General features: G+C 48.5%; 1 protein-coding gene across 5 annotated transcripts in view; it reads right to left on the bottom strand.

The window, feature by feature from the left end:
- Positions 1-4313: 4313 nt before the first annotated feature.
- The window catches only part of AUTS2 (activator of transcription and developmental regulator AUTS2), a 1213422-nt gene continuing 1199273 nt past the window's right edge, over positions 4314-18462 (bottom strand). For all 5 annotated transcript variants that reach the window (XM_074390595.1, XM_039460391.2, XM_039460392.2 and 2 more), the window contains 5 exons: positions 14102-14243; positions 10900-10977; positions 10006-10089; positions 8719-8941; positions 4314-6508 (listed from right to left, as the gene is read on the bottom strand). In XM_074390595.1, coding sequence (XP_074246696.1) covers positions 5260-6508; positions 8719-8941; positions 10006-10089; positions 10900-10977; positions 14102-14243 — 1776 coding nt within the window. In that variant the 3' untranslated portion in view covers positions 4314-5259. The remainder of the gene's footprint in view (positions 6509-8718; positions 8942-10005; positions 10090-10899; positions 10978-14101; positions 14244-18462) is intronic.

The following is an 18462-nucleotide window of genomic DNA, read 5'->3' as shown; positions in this document are numbered from 1 at the left end:
TGGGTAAAACAGCAGGTTGTGATTCTGTGACAATACTCTGAGTGCCTTAACCAGATGCAGTTTTAATCCACCCCGCCCCTCCCCTCACCAGATGAGAAACATCTGCAAATTAGAAGCTCTGGAAGCATCACCCACTCCCTTTGGACCTGCCAAACATTTCAGCAAATCTTTAGCAAGAGTCTGTAGCCACTAAAGTGTTGTTTTTGAGGCTGGGTCTCGCTCTGGCACCCAGGCTGAAGTGTAGTGATGTGATATCGGCTCACTGCAGCCTCCTTTACCTGGGTTCAAGTGATTCTCCTGCCTCAACCTCCCGAGTAGCTGGAATTACAGGCACCCGCCACCATGCCCAACTAATTTTTGTATTTTTAGTAGAGAGGAGGTTTTACCATGTTGGCCAGGCTGCTCTCAAACTCCTGACCTCAAGTGATCCACCCGCTTCAGCCTCCTGAAGTGCTGGGATTACAGGTATGAGCCACTGTGCCTGGCCACCCCTGAAGTTTTTCAAGTTATTTTCCTTTTGGTATGGGCTGTGGGGCCATTCTCTACCCAGTCCACCATTTCTCTAAATCCTGGGACTGCAGGCAGCAAAATTCCACCCACACCATGCTGAATTTTGGGCTTACGACCTTCATGTTTTTAGCCCTCATTTTGTTTAGATTGTGTCATTTGACACATTAGGAAACTGAGTTCCAAAGAGGCCCTGTGTGCAGGGTCACCATGTGAAGGCACAAGGGGTGGGTTCAGCCCCCATGACCGTGGCCCAAGGACCCCTTCCCACCAAGCTCATCATCAGAAATGTAGCATTTTGGGCGTCAGATATGAGAATCTTAGTTTAGTACTTGTGACAGTGGCAAAGACTAGGAATTTCATGTTGTGGAATTGACAGCCTTAGATAACATAATTTCGTATCTGGAAAATAACCCTATTTTATTGCAAGGAAACTTTGTGTGTTTAAGAGTTTTTCAGGCCTGGTGCAGTGGCTCACGCCTGTAATCCCAGCACTTTGGGAGGCCGAGGCAGGCGGATCACTTGAGGTCAGGAGTTCGAGACCAGCCTGGCCAACGTGGTGAAACCCTGTCTCTACTAAAAATACCAAGTTTAGCTGGGTGCGGTGGCGCATGCCTATAGTCCCAGCTACTCAGGAGGCTGAGGCATGAGTCACTTGAACCCAGGAGGCAGAGGTTGCAGTGAGCTGAGATTGCACCATTGCACTCCAGCCTGGGCAGCAGAATGAGACTAGGTTTCAAAAAAAAAAAAAAAAATATATATATATATATATATATATATATATATATATATTTTTTTTTTTTTTTTCAGAAATTCACAAAAAGGATGGCAGAGTTTTTTTTTTTTTTTTTTTTTTTTTTTTTTTTTTTTTTTTTTTTAAATGAGAAAGCCCAGGTCACATTTGTTGTCCTTGTTCCTTCAACCGATTTAATGCCACTGAGGCCTAATTTGTTTTTCAGTACAGATACAGACATAGGCCTTTAGCACCCCACAAGAGCATGGCTGCCCGCACCGTAAAATTCTGCCTTTAACTTCTCTTTATGCTACATATGTATAGCATGTCAACAGTTGTGTCTCATTTCCCCTCATCTACCTTGATTGAGGCAGAAAAATGGATAAACAGCAAATGCCGTGGCAAATATCCATCTAAAGTGGTAATTATTACATCATTACATTCGCTATTTTACCTGTCATGTACCATTAGAAGTTAACAAGATCATTGTCAGTCAAAGATGGGGAGATAATTAGAGCATCTATAGGGTAGCAAGAAATCAAATTGGTGCTGGTACCCATCAGAGCTGAGGAGCTGAGTGTGATTACGGAGGGAACATGCAAAGGTTGAGATGAATGAGCCCTGGGGATTAAAGACCGTGGCTGAATTGAGAGTCTGACTCTCCTACGTCCCGACATTGCAGATGGCGACGTCAAAATGGGTGTATGTTTGGAGCGGTGATACATAGCAAAGGAGGGGCCTGAGAACTGCCTGATCTGCAAAAACGCAGTGTTGACCGTGTTTTTCAATCCAGTAGGTTTTTCTTACTTTCTTCAGTTTGGAGTCAGGTATTAACAGGAAAACAGGGCTGAGTGAAAAGGGCTTTCGTTTGTCACTGCTCTGCCCAGATTAGCTTAAGCCTACAAACTGCACTGGGGTCTGCAGAGCCCACGCCCCTGTGAAGCCACAGGCGTCCACAGCACATCCCACTCCAATCAGGAGCCCCATTTCGAAGCATTTCTATTATTTGATTCCCATTCAGCAGCTACCCAGATCTTGCTGATTGGAACCACTTCTGTTTTTTTTCCCTAAGAACATATGAACACCCAGTCCAACCTCATCCAAGTAGCAATTTCATCAGGGTTGATACAAGAATATTTAACAATTTTTGGCTGGGCGCGATGGCTCAAGCCTGTAATCCCAGCACTTTGGGAGGCCGAGGCGGGTGGATCACGAGGTCAAGAGATCAAGGCCATCCTGGTCAACATAGTGAAACCCCGTCTCTACTAAAATACAAAAATTAGCTGGGCATGGTGGTACGTGCCTGTAATCCCAGCTACTCAGGAGACTGAGGCAGGAGAATTGCCTAAACCCAGGAGGCGGAGGTTGCAGTGAGCCAAGATCTTGCCATTGCACTCCAGCCTGGGTAACAAGAGCGAAACTCTGTCTCAAAAAAAAAAAAAAAAAAAAAAAAAGAATATTTAACAATTTTTTTCTGAACATCATGGGAAAAAAACAGATTTTAGAGGACAGGGAGACTGTAAACTGATGAGGGCCACACAACGTAATTAAAAGAGGAAAAGCCGAGACAGGAAAAACATGTATCTGGCAGGTCTGAAGTAACATGCGGCCGACTGAGTCCAGACTGAAATGCCACAGAACGAGCAAGCAAAAACTGTTGTCGCAGGCCCTCGGTCAGAGGTCTCATCACTGCTGGAAAAGCAAACACTTTTGCTGAGTTTCGAAGTAGCCCAGAGGGACACATGGGACTGGCCAACTTACCCACACTGTACAAACACCTACAAAATCCAGAAGTTACCTGCCTTTTACAGGATTTGGAACATACAAAAACAAACAGAACCCTCCTCCCTTCCCGCCCCCCCTCCGGAAAACAACCAACCACGATCGACTGTGTGGGGTGCAAATGTTTGCAGTAATGCATTGGGGCGACGCTAACCGAGTTAGATAGGTGGCCAGCCACGGCAGCTGAGCTTTCTGTTCTTACACGGGCTGGGTTTGAGGTGTTTCTTTTCAAGGGCCCGATCTGGTACAGGCATGCCTTCTTCCCTAGGGCGATGACGGTCATCTCACACAAACAAGCAGCTGGAAGCTTAGTTCACATTTTTTAATAACATGGCACAGTTTACATTACACAAGAAGGCTCCGCCGATGAGAACATGCTGAAGATTCAGTTGCTTCACTTTTCTTTTCACATAGGCTCTAGAAAGGACTTTATTACATACAGGATAAACAGCAAAAAGGTCTGTATAGAACAATCTCTTTACAATACTGAAAGCTACCACTACAGTTCCAGTGTACATATTCCTTGGAATTTTTTTTAGTTGTTGTCTTTAAAAAAAAAACACTGCACAACATCTGGAGTTCACAAAATCTGAAGCTCACAACTAAACCTTCAGTTTACTACTAAAATAGATCTCTCTGCTTATTAGAAACAATGGTCTGTAGTTAACTTTTTTTTTTCTTTTTTTGCAAAAACAGGGTAACAACGTCAGATAGCACTTTAATATACTAGAAGACCAAATGGAACTAATTTTATTTCATACATATATTTTACAGTCCAGTAGACAAGATATATTGTATTTCTCTGCTAGTAAAGTCATATTCTCTCCAAATATGTAGACAAGAGGCTTAATGTATTATAAAAGTATTATGAAGAGACATTAAGATTGATGCAAACTCAAAAAACACACTCGCACACGAGACTTTTTTTCTGCCATCTTTCACGCTCTTTAACTCGCGATGGCTCCACAAGGTTGGCCTGTCACGGCTGCCCCCAGACTCGCTCGCCAGCTGGAATACAGCGCCTTACATTGGGAAACGTGCACCTTCCACTGGTCGGTTATTGAAAACAGTGAAAACATATCCATCATCTGAGAAAACTTGGAAGCTTTCTTTCAGGATCTGTTTGGGTGTAAGTAAATCTCATTACAACACGAGGAAGCGTGTACAGGTATGAAAGAGGACACACTAAAAAAAGCATGGCTCTCACATGAGGTGTGTGTGAAGTCACTGGCGACCTGTGCGTGTCTGTCCGACACCACCACCCGTCCTGATTTTGGCATCTGGCAAACCCCATCCTCCCCGGCACCGGCTGCTCACGTCCTCAGTTACCTCTCTGGGGCTGCACTTTACCCCAAAGCCCACAAGCGGCAACTTCAGATGCAAAGTTCCAGCCTGGGGTCCAATTTGCAAAATAGGATGTTTCTCCTTTTGAAAAAACAAAACAAAACAAAAACAAAAACAAAAAAAAAACAACAAAACAAAAACAAAACAAAAAAAAAAACAAGGAAAACAGTCATATCGTGTAAGCGCTTGTTCAGGGAAAATATGACCTTAAGTATGTTGTAAATGGGTCTGAAAAGGCTCCTTTGAGTTAGGCGGGCTTTTGTGAAAAGCCCGAACATTCATTGCATAGTTGAAGGGTTTAGCTGTCTATAACAATATATGGGAACACGGCCTCAGCCGACTGTGTTCACTGATATTAAGTTTGCAAATAGCACATTTTAAGAAGTATTAATGTATTATGTTACTTAATCTTTATCTATTTACATTTGTACAAAGTAAAGCTTTCGTCTTACCCATTTGCATATATGAACCATTAGCTCATGAAGCACTCTCTTTTTACAGTAACTATGTACACGGCCGTCCCACCTCATCTGAAAGTTTTGCATGATGGATGGCGGTGTGGACACCCCCCCGCCCCCCCACAATGATCATCCAATGGGCGTGTGTTGTCATCTTCACTGTTTTGGTTCAAAAAGTTTTCTACGAGAAACAAAAAGCAGGAGACATGGGGACATGTGACTGGGTTAAAAGAGCTGAAAAATCTCAACCTATAATATACAAAACATTTCAAAATCTGCACGGAGTCTATACATTTCTACAAGGGGAAGAGGTGGGGCTTCCCCCCAAGTCCGTGTGAGCGATGCAGGAGTTCTCTCTCTCTCTCTCTCTCTCTCAAGCCTGGCCTGGTGTCTGCCTAGGGTTTCTTCTTCCTCGTGAGTGCTCCTGTTCTCGGCTTATCGGGCCTCGATATCCTTCAGCGTGTGGGAAGGAGGCCTCTCCCTGATCTCCGCAGACAGAGGAGTAGTCCTCCTGGGAGAGACCGGGCGGCCCCCCAGCGTGGAGATGAGCGGGGGAGGCGCGCTCAGCGCTGCTGTCGGAGGCGTCTTGTTGAGGAGTCCGTTCTGGTGGCCCGCCGTGGGGCTGATGCGGGGATAGTGCATGCTGGGGAGTCCTGGGGTGATGAGGCTGGGGTGGGGCAGGTGTCCGTCCAGGGAGGCGGGGTGCACGGAGTGGAGCCGCGTGTGCTCGTAGTCCTCTCTGAGCATGTGCAAGCGCTCCCGCTCATCCAGGTGGCCTCCCCGCTCGTGCTCCCGCCGAGGGTCCACCGACAGCGGGTGGTGGTGGTGGTGGTGGTGGTGGCTGTAGTCGTGAGGCTCCCGGTCCCTGAAGGAGCGGTCGGCTTCGTACAGCCGGGGAGTCGCGAGCCGGTGCAGCGGGTCGTTCCTCAGCAGAAAGTCCCTGCCCAGCGGGTCTCTCCGGTGAATGTCAAGTTCTCGGTAAGGATCCCTCAAGGGGTCCCGGATGGGGTCCCAGTGGAAAGAAGGGTACGGGAAGCGCTCTCCACCCGGGAGGGGGCTGATGCCCATGAAGGGGGTCATCATGCGAGTCCTGTCCAGGCTGCTGATGCTGTTCATGGGGTGAATGCCCGTCACCCCCACCGTCATGGGCATGGAGGCCAGAGGCCCCGGGTGCACGCTGGACGAGGAGTTGGGAGGCGGCGGCTCTGAGGCCCGGTGGGTCTGTGGGGCCTCCGGAGGCAGGTCGTGGTCTTCCTTCCGCTCCTCCTTCACCTTGACCTCGGAGCTCTTCTTGGGGTTCTCGTAGGCCGGCTCACCCTTGCGCGGCTCAGCCTCCCGGCTCGAGGTGCTGTTGGGCCTGGCGCTCTCCACCGCGGGGGTCCGCACGTAGGGGGATGGCACCCGGGCCAGCTGCTTGGCCTCTTCGCCTGCGGCGCGCCCCTCGTGGCCGTGCCCGTCCTTCTCGGGCAGGTGGCCCTCCTTCGCCTTGTGCTCGTCCGTGGCCAGGTCCTTGCGGGGTTCCGAGTGCTCTCTCTCCCGCTCTTTGGGTTTGTCCTTCTCCCGAGCCTCAGTGTTCAAATGGGCCCGGATCTGTTCGGTGGAGCTGCGGTTATGTCCCAGGGCGTTCACCGGGAGGACAGGTGCTGGTGAAGGGTGGCTGGAGTGTCTCTTCTCGACGCTTTCCCTGGGGAAGACGGGAGACAAGGATGCGGATGAAACGGGGGAGTCGGGCGGGCAGGGGCTGCGGGTGAAATGGTGGTGTGAAGAGGACAGTCTTGGGACTGCTTCCCATGGTCGCAGAGCAGAGCCAGCCCCTCATCCTACTTACCTAGATTTCAGAGGAAGCTTAATGGGGGAGACGGACCAGGGAGGAGGGCGAGGGGACTCTGCCGGGAGCAAGAATCTCTCTGCATGTAAGAGCCTCAACCAAGAGCACAGAGGAAGAGCTTCCAGGAAGCCAAGAAGGCAGTGATGTGGCAGGCTAGCCCCACTGTGTGGACTCTCAGGATCATCTAGTGTCAAGAACAACGCTCCAAGAGCCCAGTGCCAAGTATCACTGTTGGCCCAACTCTGCAACACAGAGCCCGTGGAAGGAAGAGTTCAACATCGTGTCACAGGAGTGCCTTGCTCCTCACAGGGACAGGTGACCTATTTCAGAGCAAAGAACTAGATAGGGAGCCATCTCCCAGACACAGCACGTGAGGGAGGCTCAGAAGGAAGCCACAGCTGCAGGACTGTGGGGTTGCGAAGAGCACTTGCGGACCAGATAGGATCAGAAAGCCGCAGGGTCATGGGAGGGCAGAGGGAAGGCAGTAGGTCCCTAAACAAAACCTCACGGGGACATCAGAAACAAGTTTTGAGAGCAGCTGTGAGTGAAGACGCCAGACGAGCATTTGAGAGATTGGTCTTGGATGGCCGGCTCAAGGGTACTGGGCAGAAAATGCCAGAACAAACGGAATGACAGTAAGGTAAAACTGGAGATAAAAGTAAGACCAGGCAAGTCTTGGGGATGGCGCCAAGATAGACATGGCAAAGCTGAGAGCAGCAGGCTGCCACGCGGGCTTGGTGTGGCATGCAAGGACAGAGGACCACAGTGAGAGAATGCAGGCGGCTCTCTCCTCTAAGGGCTGTTTCCTGCCCACACGCAGAGAAGAGGAGCAACTTTTACGGTAAGTATGGAAGAAGAGTATATTTCCTTTATTAAGCCTCCTGACTTGAATCCAGGAGGCCAGTTTGATGCTATCCAGAAAACTACGCAGAGGTCTGGTGGCCACGTCCTGCTTTGCACCCAGTGACGGGCTGTGTACGGATGGCTCACGCCTAGGGTCTGCCAGGTTAGCTGCTCGGCGTGCCTCATTCAGCAGTTTGCAGCTCAGAGCTAATGGCATAAAGGTTCCTCCCAGTGGTTAAGAGATTGTTATCATACTGCCTTGAAGGAAAATGTCTTTTTCTTTTATCAGCCTGCAAGATGGCCTGTGATAAGTATCTACTAATCCTCCCCATTTAAAGCCTGCAAAGTTGAATTCTTTTAAATTACTAGAATACACACACACACACACACACACACACAGAGAGAGAGAGAGAGAGAAAAGAAACAGTAAAGATTTGGACCAAATTTGAATCTTAAGTAAGTATTGCAAAGAAATTGGGATTAGGTATTTTCTGTCAAGCATATTTGTGCATTCCTTATCAGTTCATTTAAAGTGAAAATAGCCTAAAGAAAGAAAAAAGACATTTTGTCAAGAATGCGTATGATATTCTCTGGAAAAAAATATGGCAAGACATTTCCTCTTGAAGGCTACTTCTTTTTTAGGCGTGGGTCACCAAGTGCAGAGACAACAGTTAACAAAATTAATTATCCTCTAGTGAAACTGAAGCCAAACCCACACTGCTTGTCGACGTTTCTCGACATCTAGTGAGTAAAATCGTATTAGTCATCTGTGAGCCCCAGGCTTTGCGTTTGAACGAAATTTGAGAAAAATATGAGGCAATGCAAACATGGCTTTCTAAAAGAAAACAAAAAGAGAGGAAAAGAGCGAGCAAAACCTATGGATGGTTTAATGGACTGCACGGACTTGAAAGCAAATATGGAATTGATTCATGCTGTGTGTGTCTGGCCCGGAGCTCCGACTCCCTGTCTCCTGGAGAAAGACTTCTGTTTGGACACGCTAACAGGGACTCGGGACGTGCTGCTGAGTAACTGCCGCTGAGACCGGAATCTGTCTAGCTCTGCTGTCTCCTACGGTCACATACGTTACGGACCACGGGGGCTGCGGGCACTGGCTGTGGGGAGGAGCACGAGGCTGGGACGGGGAGGGTGGGCGGCCGGGCCCACTGGTACTTGGCACAGAGCAGGCTCCCCCGTGGGGACTCGAGAGCGGTTTCTTTCCGTACCTTTCTTTGTCATCTTTACTAACGGAGGAGTCTCGTTTATCTACATCTCTATCTCTGTCATGAGCTGCAGCGGACGCGCTGCGCTCCAGCTCCCCTGGCTTCAGCCAGGGCGGAGGGGTCGGGAACGACGGAGGCGTTCGGTGCAGCCGGTTCCAGGGTTCGTGAGGATTGCTAAAGTTCTGCACACTGGGGCCATCCTTGTGGCCGAACATTGAGTTGGGTGCTGAAATGGTGAAGTGGAGAACAAAAAGGTTTAAGAGAAATTATATAATCTGCTGTAATGAAGGTACTTACCAAAAAACTGTTAACAGCATTCAGAGTTAAAATGAATACATATTATTGGGAGCTGGAAAAGGAAAGGAGATTGACAGATTCATTAGAGGAAGTCTCGTCCTGCGCTGGAGAGGCAGCTCACAGCTTTTCTCTTTAAAACCAAAAGCAAAGGTGGAGGCCGGGGACATTAAACAGGCAAAGGGGCCACACGGGTAACGGGAGGACCTGACTGAGCATATCCGGTGCATGCAGGCGTTCCAGGCATGCAGAGGGTGTGGGATGATGGTGGGATCGGGATTAGTGACTCGAAATGAACTCAGAGCAGAAGGCACGGTGTTCTCTGCCCACCACTGTCCTGTTCAAGTGTCACCAGACACACACACAGGTCTCCTTGCTGTACTTTAATTAAAGACGGTAGGCTCAGAGACACGTTTTGGCTCTTCCTGTACCCAGAATAGATGGCATGTGGCATGAAAACAACTGTGTATTCAGTGACTACTGTTTAGAACGTGAGATGGGGCTGTGACTCTTCTCCTCATCGAGATGGGTGTTTTAAACAGTAGAAAACCGCAGGGTCCTCCCAGATGGAGAATGAAACGCTGCCAAACCTTCATTATCCTGAGCCTGGTGTTATCTTCCTGTTACTTTTCGTTGCGCTTTTTTCAGTCCCACTAATGCCAAGGGCAAGATGAAATGTAACTATTGCTTTCATGTCTAAAGTGAGCTGCAGCCAAAATCTTTGGAGGGCCGAGGTGGAGTGTGGGTGGAACGCCACACCTGGGGGAGCGCGCTGCGGGGATCAACTACGCTGCCGCTCCTGCCCCTCAGAGCGTGCCGCCCTCACGGGGTGGCTCTGCACGCCTCCAGCCGACCCCCTGGGAAGGCCCGCTTTTGCCGTGACATAACCCGCACTGGACCCCCGGAGCAGTTTCCTTTCATTAGAAAGGTCTTGAGCCATATGCAGATCAGAGACAAAGAGTCCAAGGCAGATTTTTAAAAGTTAGAGGTACTCACTAACGGAAGGATTTCCAAGTCCGCCGAAGGCATTGCCACCAACTGCTGCTAGGCCTGTGAATGTAGACGGCCGATTAAAAGGCTCTGCAAACGAGATGGCAAGAAGGAAATGGTCACGGGCTCTGCTGAGCGAGGAAGCCGGAGCTTCCTGGGAGCAGGGAAGGCGACGCGGGATCCCTGCTCTCTCTACACCCTGACCCGGCCTGTCCCGCTTCTCCTACTGGATGGCGTCAAAGGTGTGCATTACACTTAGGGTTAGCAACACATGTCTGAAGGCTCTTCTTCCAGAACCCTGTATTCTGCATTACTCTTCCTTTACCCAGTGGGGGCACTACTGCAGCCCCAGGGTACTAACAGAACAGACAGGGAGGTGGCATCTGAATCCACGATGGAACTCCAAAGGTGCGCGAGCCAATGCCTGCACCTGCCGTACACGTGCAGAAAAGACCGACTACACCCAGGCCACACCAAGCATGCGCCTTCACTGGGGGACACTCGGTAATCGGGCACGAGGTGTGGAGTAGCGCATCTTTGTAACGGCAGCCTGTGTTTCTTTCCGCTCCCTAGTGACCTTCACTACGGGGTGAGAGCTCACCACCTTCCAGTGGGCGGAACAGGCTGCTGTAAACTCGGATTCCCTGAGGTACCAAGGAATGGCTCCCGCCCACCGCACCACGGTAAATGTAGGCAGGACCACTGCTGAGCACAGCTCTACGACTGGAAGAATGTGCTGTGAGACATGCGGAAACTCCCGAGAGCACCATCTCCTGCCTCAGCGGTGAGTGAGGTACCTGGGACGCCCACCGGCTTGCCAGGAGCTGCGTCGGGAGCATGCTAAGCGTGGCAGGTTGCCTGAGGCACACAACCCCGTTCCCATTATTTTGGGTAACTCACCTAGGTGGGCGGCAGGATTGAGGAAGTTGCTGTGATGAGGGGGTGGCCCAAAAGGGGTCCCCGTTGGGTGTGCAGCACCTGGTAGGCCAAACATAACAAAACCAGAGTTGACAAAAAGCCCACTTCGAAGACGCAGCTGGCTTCGATTTGCCTAAGGGCCCCGTGAGAAAACAGGTTCAAGGGAGGTCACAGCTGAAGTCCACCCAGGCCCCGCAGGCAAGACACAGGGTAAAAGAACATGTTTTTGTTAGGAAGCAGAAAACAAATCATCCCTTTTCCTCTTTCCCCGTGTGGCTGGCCACCACCAGAAAGAGCTGTGTCTTTTTTAAGCTTATGACACACAGTCTTACAAAGACAGTGACAACTGCCCAGGGTCCTGGGCCAAGTAAGCTTGGAGAAACACTGGATTGAAGAAAGCTAAGCAAGTTTCTGTACTGAAGGACTTCTCAGAGCCATTAATAAGCTTACAGGCTCCTTTGTCCTCTTAAGAGGGAGACATTTGGTCATGGAACCCCTTCCTCACAGAGCGTCTCGGAGGACCAAGTTTTCACTCTGAGAAGCACGGTTCTAGAAACCCAGCCCTTTACCACCCCTGGCTAAGGAGGGGCGGTCCTGAAGGTGTGGGTCTCGGCTGTGCTGCTCCGCAACCTTGCAGAATCTCTTCTCCTGAGGAGTATCTTAGTCCACATGCACCCACATGGAAGGATACTGTAAGGCCCAACTCTATGAAACTCATCATAGTGAGTTAAATTAGGTTTTAGGAGATGAAGTCCTCTGATGTCTCTCAGTTTTCAATGCCAGGAAAAGCTGGTCGATCCTTATGTTTTGGGGCACTAAATATCTTATAACAACAACTGACTCTGACAGGTTTTTGCTTTGCCTGCCAGGGAACTCAGGTCTACTTCAGTGGTTTCCTTCAGTTTTCTTTTTATCCACGTTTCCTCCTCTACTCTGTGTTCTGCTTAATGGCTATTTCTTGAAGATGCCTCTAAACCTCTGCTTGAAGAAAGCCGGGAAAGGAACGAAGGAGGGAGAGAGAAAAGTGAATCAGGGAAGGACATTTCTAAAGGCTTAGGGCACCAAATGGGCTTGTTAATATGAGGCTACTTACTCCCTAAGGAGGATAGCTCCCTGAAGGCAGGCTTTGCCCTAGACGAGAGGTTTGCCAAGGTCATCTGAAGAAGTCTCTAGTTTATTTTGGCATTAGCACCCAAAAGCAAGATGAAAATGGCTAGATTTCTTAAGTATGTGCAAGGTATACACATCGATTACAAGTTTCACCAAATAACCATTTTGGGCAAAATCCAACATACCTTATGCTAAAAAACAAAAAAAAAAAGATTATATTCCAGAATGGAAGTATAAACAGGGTCTGGATAAATGAATTTACTAATAACTGTTCCACAAGCCTTTGCATTTTGTCTAAGTTCCTATAAACAAATATCGCCTTAGGAAAATGGATTAAATGTAGGGGGGCTGTCACTATCTACACTCTGTTAACTGGATTTTTGTTTTGGATTGCTATTTCCTGGGCTGCAAAAGTCATGTGGCCTGGGTTTGGATAGGAAGCCAGGCAGTACAGGAGGAAGATCATCCCAGTCATGGAAGCTCAGAATTGGAAGGCACCTGAGGGGTTCTCTATCCAGCCCTGCATGTGGCTTATTTTCCACCTGGGAAGTGTAAACATGATAGCCCGCCTCCACAAAGTGAATATATGCCAGCATATTCATCAGGCCTTAGCAGTGTTGTCGGCTAAATAAAATTTTGGCCACATACTGTCTGTGTAGTGCAAGCTAATTAATGCTTCAATGAAGACCAGAGCTTTGCTGAGCCCAGGGCCCCCAGGGGTGCCTTGCAGTTCCAGAATTATTGAAGCAAAAGAAGCCAATTCATCCACTTGGCTCAAATGGAAGCCAGAGAGAAATCTCTCTATTTCTCTCCAAAAATTGCTCTTAATGTAGCCCTGTCTCAGTGCCTAGGTGCCATGGTAACAGAGCCTTCAAATATGTCCCCAGACAGAACTGACAGAGAAAAACCTGAGACCTTAGCCAATCCCATCTCCCCTCCAGGAGGAGTCACGTGCTTTGGTCGCCAAGGCCCATTATAAGGATGATTCCTTGCAATGTGGGTGCTGCTCTCTTCCTGAACAGAAGAGCCAGAAGTCTACCAACAGTGAGTCTTGGATAAAAGCCTGGGGTGGCAGCTGGAAGGATGGCGGTAAAAACCTGTCCTGTAAGGGATCAGAAATGGGGAGCCCACTGACCGCTTATATCCAGAAGAATACATTCTGCCTAGCAGGGCGGGTATGCAGTTATTAGCAGAATGACCACAGTGCCATCAGAGTTAACGGAGGAGAGCTCTGTGCACCAGAAATTAGACTTAGAAAAGCTGTAGAGAAGACAGAATGCTAAGAAACCCTCAATACCAAGAGGGCGCTTCTCATCCAGCTCACAGTCCTTACAGCCACTGCCTTTGTGTCTGTCTACCTGGAGCAGGAATAAGCAGTTCTCTGATGTGTGAATCGTCACTCTCTACCTCACCCCATCTTCAGGCACACTTGACAGTGTGTGTGAAATGAATTACAGATCTGGTACACAGGTCACCTGGGTGTGTACACCGTTTCCCTAATTTCCTCCATTGCTATAACCAACCAGGCAATGGTGTGACGTTCTGTAGCAGAGAAAACCAGCCACTGAGCCACGCACCCGCCCTATCACAGACCATCCTCCCAGCAACCGCCTTAACCGGCTCTCTTTGTCCTCAGACCTTCAAACCACAGCATGACCGAGCATGCCGGGGCAAAGTTACAGTGCTCTGCGGGCACCGCAGTAAGGGCGGCCGCATCCGTCTGTAATTCCTGGCATTGTTTCCTTCCGATCTGCCCTCGCAAGCCTTCTGATCTTTCCCAATAGCAATGGACGTGCTTGTGCGTTATGCTGGTTTAATATAGAAGCGAATAATGAATGGAAGCAGCGTGAATCCCTGTGAGGGAAACACGATCTCTGCTTCCTCCTTTAATAAAACGAGTGTATCAATGAGGAAGGCCCATCTCCCTGGATGTGCTATGATGCGAGCTGGCAGGCTGGCATGAACTGTGTACTTGGAGGTTGTGACTGGGCGGCAGCACAGAGCCCGAACGTCATTTATTTAGTTACCTGAGGACAATTTCTCAGGTCGGTCCCCGACCCAACCCCACACTCACCAGCAGCAGAGAACAAAGTTGAAGGCCGTGCCAGGTCATGGGGGTGGTGGATGGTTCCAAAGAGACTGGGGCCTGGAGGGCGGCTCAGGAACTCCGGTTTCAGTCCAAAGTCCAGCTTATGTGGGTCTGACTGCATCTGTTTCTACACAGCAAGGGGAAGAGTAAGAGGTGAAACCCCTGAGCCAACAGCAAGGAGGAAAGGTGTCAGTGAAGAGCGGGAGCTGTGAACGGTGCACCGGGGCTCAAGGGTACAGGCGTTGGGAGAGGAAGGCAGAGGTCCGAAAGCCGTTCCACCCTCAGCTGTCAGACCTGCAGGCCCACAGCCTGCTACACCAGAAACACCAAGTGACAACACTGGCCTTTGGTCTTTCCTGTTTTTGAGATGGAGTCTCACTCTGTCGCCCAGGCTCAAGTGCAGTGGTGTGATCTCGGCTCACTGCAACTTTTGCCTCCTGGTGTCAATGATTCTCCTGCCTCAGCCTCCCAAGTAGCTGGGATTACAGGTGCCTGCTGCCACGCCCAGCTAATTTCTGTATTTTTTATAGAAATGGGGTTTTACCATGTTGGCCAGGCTGGTCTTGAACTCCTGACCTGAAATGATCTGCCTGCCTCAGCCTCCCAAAGTGCTGGGATTACAGGTGTGAATCACTGCACCCAGCTGCGTTTGGTCTTTAAAGTTAATGGTTTGAGAAATAAAACCATATCCCATTTCTGGAGACTGCCACCACTCCCAAAGTAGTTCAGTATTTTGCTCTAAAGGTCCATTTTCTTAAGATTTAAAATAATAGTGTTGTAAACCATTTTATTAGGAATTCTGCATGAATAATCTGTATAAATTAATTGTTTAATGACTCTTTGCTATTACTCTAATACATCACAGTACATTAGTAACCAAAGCTACAAAGAAATATTTGCATGTCTACAAGCTAACTTTCAAATGATCGTTGTTACATAATTAAAAAACAGCAACAACAAAGAAAAACAAAGTAGGAGTATTAATTTAACTAACAGAGGCCTTTTCTCTTCCTAACAACTGCAATTACCTGAGGAAAGGGTTGGGGGGCGGGGGTTGGTCCAAGTAAGTAAACCATAACCCAGCACTTTGGGAGGCCAAGGCGGGTGGACTGCCTGAGCTCAGGAGTTCAAGTCCAGCTGGGACAACATGGTGAAACCCTGTCTCTACTAAAATACAAAAAATCAGCTGGGCGTGGTGATGCACACCTGTAGTCCCGATTACTTGGGAGGCCGAGGCATGAGAATTGTTTGAACCTGGGAGCTGGAGATTGCAGTGACTGAGACTATGTCTCCAAAGAAAAAAAAAAAAAAAAAAAAAAAAGACTGTGTGAAAGCCTTATCATGGACAGAAATCACTGTTTCCTCTTACTTATCCGTCACCAGGCCAATCTTTCCGCCTACCATCCTCTTAGGCAGTATAAACTGGTTCAAAATCTTCCTCTCAGTCTTTGTCTCTGACATCATCCTCTAGGCTGGAGGCTCTTGCACCAGCATGGTTTCAGAACTGCCCTGCCTCCTTGTTTCTTGACAGCTTTCTCTTTGAACAGGCTTCACATCACCTCAGACAAGCACGGCACCCGGGGCCTGGGGTCCTGGGACTTGCCAAATCCAGCTGACATTCCCTTCTTCCCCATCCCGTCTCCTGGGTGTTCACTGCCCTTAGCACCTGCTTCTCACTTTCACTCTTTTTTTTTTTTTTTTTTTTTTTTAAAGACACAGGGTCTCACTCTTTTGCCCAGGCTGAAATGCAGTGGCACAATAATAATTGACTGCAGCCTCCACCTCCTGGGCTGAAGTGATCCTCTTGCCTCAGTCTCCTGAGTAGCTGGGACTAAAGATGCATGCCACCATGTCCAGCTATTTTTCTTTTCATAGAGACAGGTCTCTCTCTCTGTTGCCTAGGCTGGTCTTGAACTCCTGGGCTCAAGCAATCCCAACATGTTTGCATTAGAGGCGTGAGCCACAGTGCCTGGCCACTCTTCCTATCTCTTGAACTCATCTGATGCTCTCAGCCCCTTTAGCCTCATTCTAGCCTCAGCTCAAACTCCCTCATGTGCTGAGGGATCCTTGCCCTGCTGTGCAACAGCAAAGCCCCATGAGGGGGCATCTATGTTGACAGAGCACGGCGTGAGGGTCTGAGACAGGGAAGTCTGGCATTCTCTTACTGCTGAAGGCAATGTCCCACTATCCATCACCACCATTGAAAGCGAAACCTACCCGTGGCACCTCTAGCTGGAAGTGATACCCAGTAAGAGGGCACATGCCCTTTCCTCACTTTTTATACACATACTCATTACTGAACTCTACACAACTGGATGCCAGGAAGGATGCATGTCCCCAGCCCAGCACAGTGAGGAACCTGCAGGCGTAGGCTCTTTCAGTAAATACCGGGTGAGTGACTAAAGGAATGCGTAAATGAACGTTACAGAGAAAGGGAAGATGCAGCTTCTGCTCAAGTCTACAGGGAATGCTATAATGAAAGTCCCACTATCAAGTAATAGCCAAGCCTCAAAACCAAGCTTCTAATTCACTATGAATCTATAAAAATCTTTTGAGTACCTCCTTTAATTTGGTGGCCAAATTATTTAGTGCTAATATTGCATGGTACATAGCACAGTTCCATTAACCACAACTTAGGGCCAGGAAGCAAAACAGAGCTTGGGGATTACCAGCAGTTTGCTGAAAAGGGAAGATGAACGCAGTTATCTCGTGTTCAAGAGGTCCTTCTAATTGAATTGGGATAATGAAAGTTTAAGTCACTGGGGACACTTTGACAGAAGAGAAGTTGCTAAAGTGGCACGTGCAGCATCCCCTCATCGCTTTTAACAGAAGTTACAGGGAAGATGTGCTTTACCTACGGTTCCACTAACCACATCAACCGCAACGGAACGGGAATTGAACTCATCATCAAAGTCTAGTTAGCTCTTCAGAGCACACACATTTTCTCAGACAGACCACAAGGCTTCCCGTGAAACTTGCCCTAACGATAAAGTACAAGTGAACCAAACTCACTGATCGCATACCATAAGAAAGAGGAGGTATTTGGCAATCAAAGCAAAATACCTTAGTGACCTCATTTACTGAGGTTTGTTGCTTAACTTTTAACTAGGTTTTATTTTTTTACTCATTCATTCTTTTTTTAAGAGATGGGATCTTGCTATATTAGCCAGGCTGGACTCAAACTCCAAGGCTCAAGGGATGCTCCTGCCTCAGCTTCTCGAGTGGGTGGGACTTGGGTTGTTTTATTTTAAAAAATTATGTCACCCTTTTAAAGACAATTCTCTTCCGGACGAAGAGCTCTATGTCCTGGCTCACTGGTCTCCTGTATTTCTTTCATGAGAGCTCCCAAATGCCCTTAGCACTAAAAGCTCGTTCGTGAAGAAATGGACTCAGTGAAGCTTATTGGATTGCTTGTTTGCTCCCGCTGATGCCGGCATCATCACACAGCCTGTAAATACCCAGACTGTAAAATACAGACTTGTTAGTTACTTCGTTCCCTAAGCCAAGCGCTGATCCTGTAGCCAGTCACTTGTGGAAGTTCTTGAGCTCTTTCCTACTGAGTCATAAAGGCTCTGGCAAATCATAGAAGATATTCATCCCTATGATGAAAATACAGACAAAAAAGAAAAATCATCTTTGCACGAAAGCAAGGTAACTGGCCAGAACGTGGCTCCTGCCGGGACTGACCAACAGGAGGGCCAGTGACAGTGCAGCAGCCACGTCTTCATGTAGGGCGTGCATGATGCCAACATTTCCCCAAAGCCAGAAAATGAAAAGAATGTACCAGTCGCCATTTTTGCAAAAACCCAAAACCAACATTCATCTGTAGCTCTTCCCAGATGCAAAGTATTTTGTGCATTCTTATTCTTGGTTGCTATAATTTTATTTCCAAAAGCTTTATTTTACCACTTAATCCATATTCAAGCCCTTTGGATCAATAAAATGACCAAATTATAAAAAGGGGAGGAACAAAACACCTTTTATAAAAAGGGCATTATCAGTTTGTTTTTGTTTTGTAATTTCACTCGTGGTTTCCCTAATGAACAGTATGATTTCCGAATGCCTGGGCTTCTGCGATCCAAAGTGCTTAGCTTGGCTTCCCAAAGTGCTTGGATCAGAGGTGTGAGCCACGGGCCTGGCTGCTGTCCAGATCTCTTGGGCTGCTGTGGCTTGCACTGTGATCCCAGCTACTTGGGAGGCTGAGATGGGAGAACTGCTTGGGGCCAGAAGTTTGAGACCAGCGTGGGCAACACAGTGGGAGCACCTCTTCAAGGATAATCCAGAAGGCTGGGCGTGGTGGTTCATGCCAGTAATCCTAGCAATTTGGGAGGCTGAGGTGGGTGGAT

Source organism: Saimiri boliviensis, chromosome 20 (assembly GCF_048565385.1).
Source record: "Saimiri boliviensis isolate mSaiBol1 chromosome 20, mSaiBol1.pri, whole genome shotgun sequence".
Classification (NCBI taxonomy): domain Eukaryota; kingdom Metazoa; phylum Chordata; class Mammalia; order Primates; family Cebidae; genus Saimiri; species Saimiri boliviensis.
The sequence above is the reverse complement of the archived record's forward strand: the minus strand, read 5'-3'. Positions and strand labels throughout refer to the sequence as shown.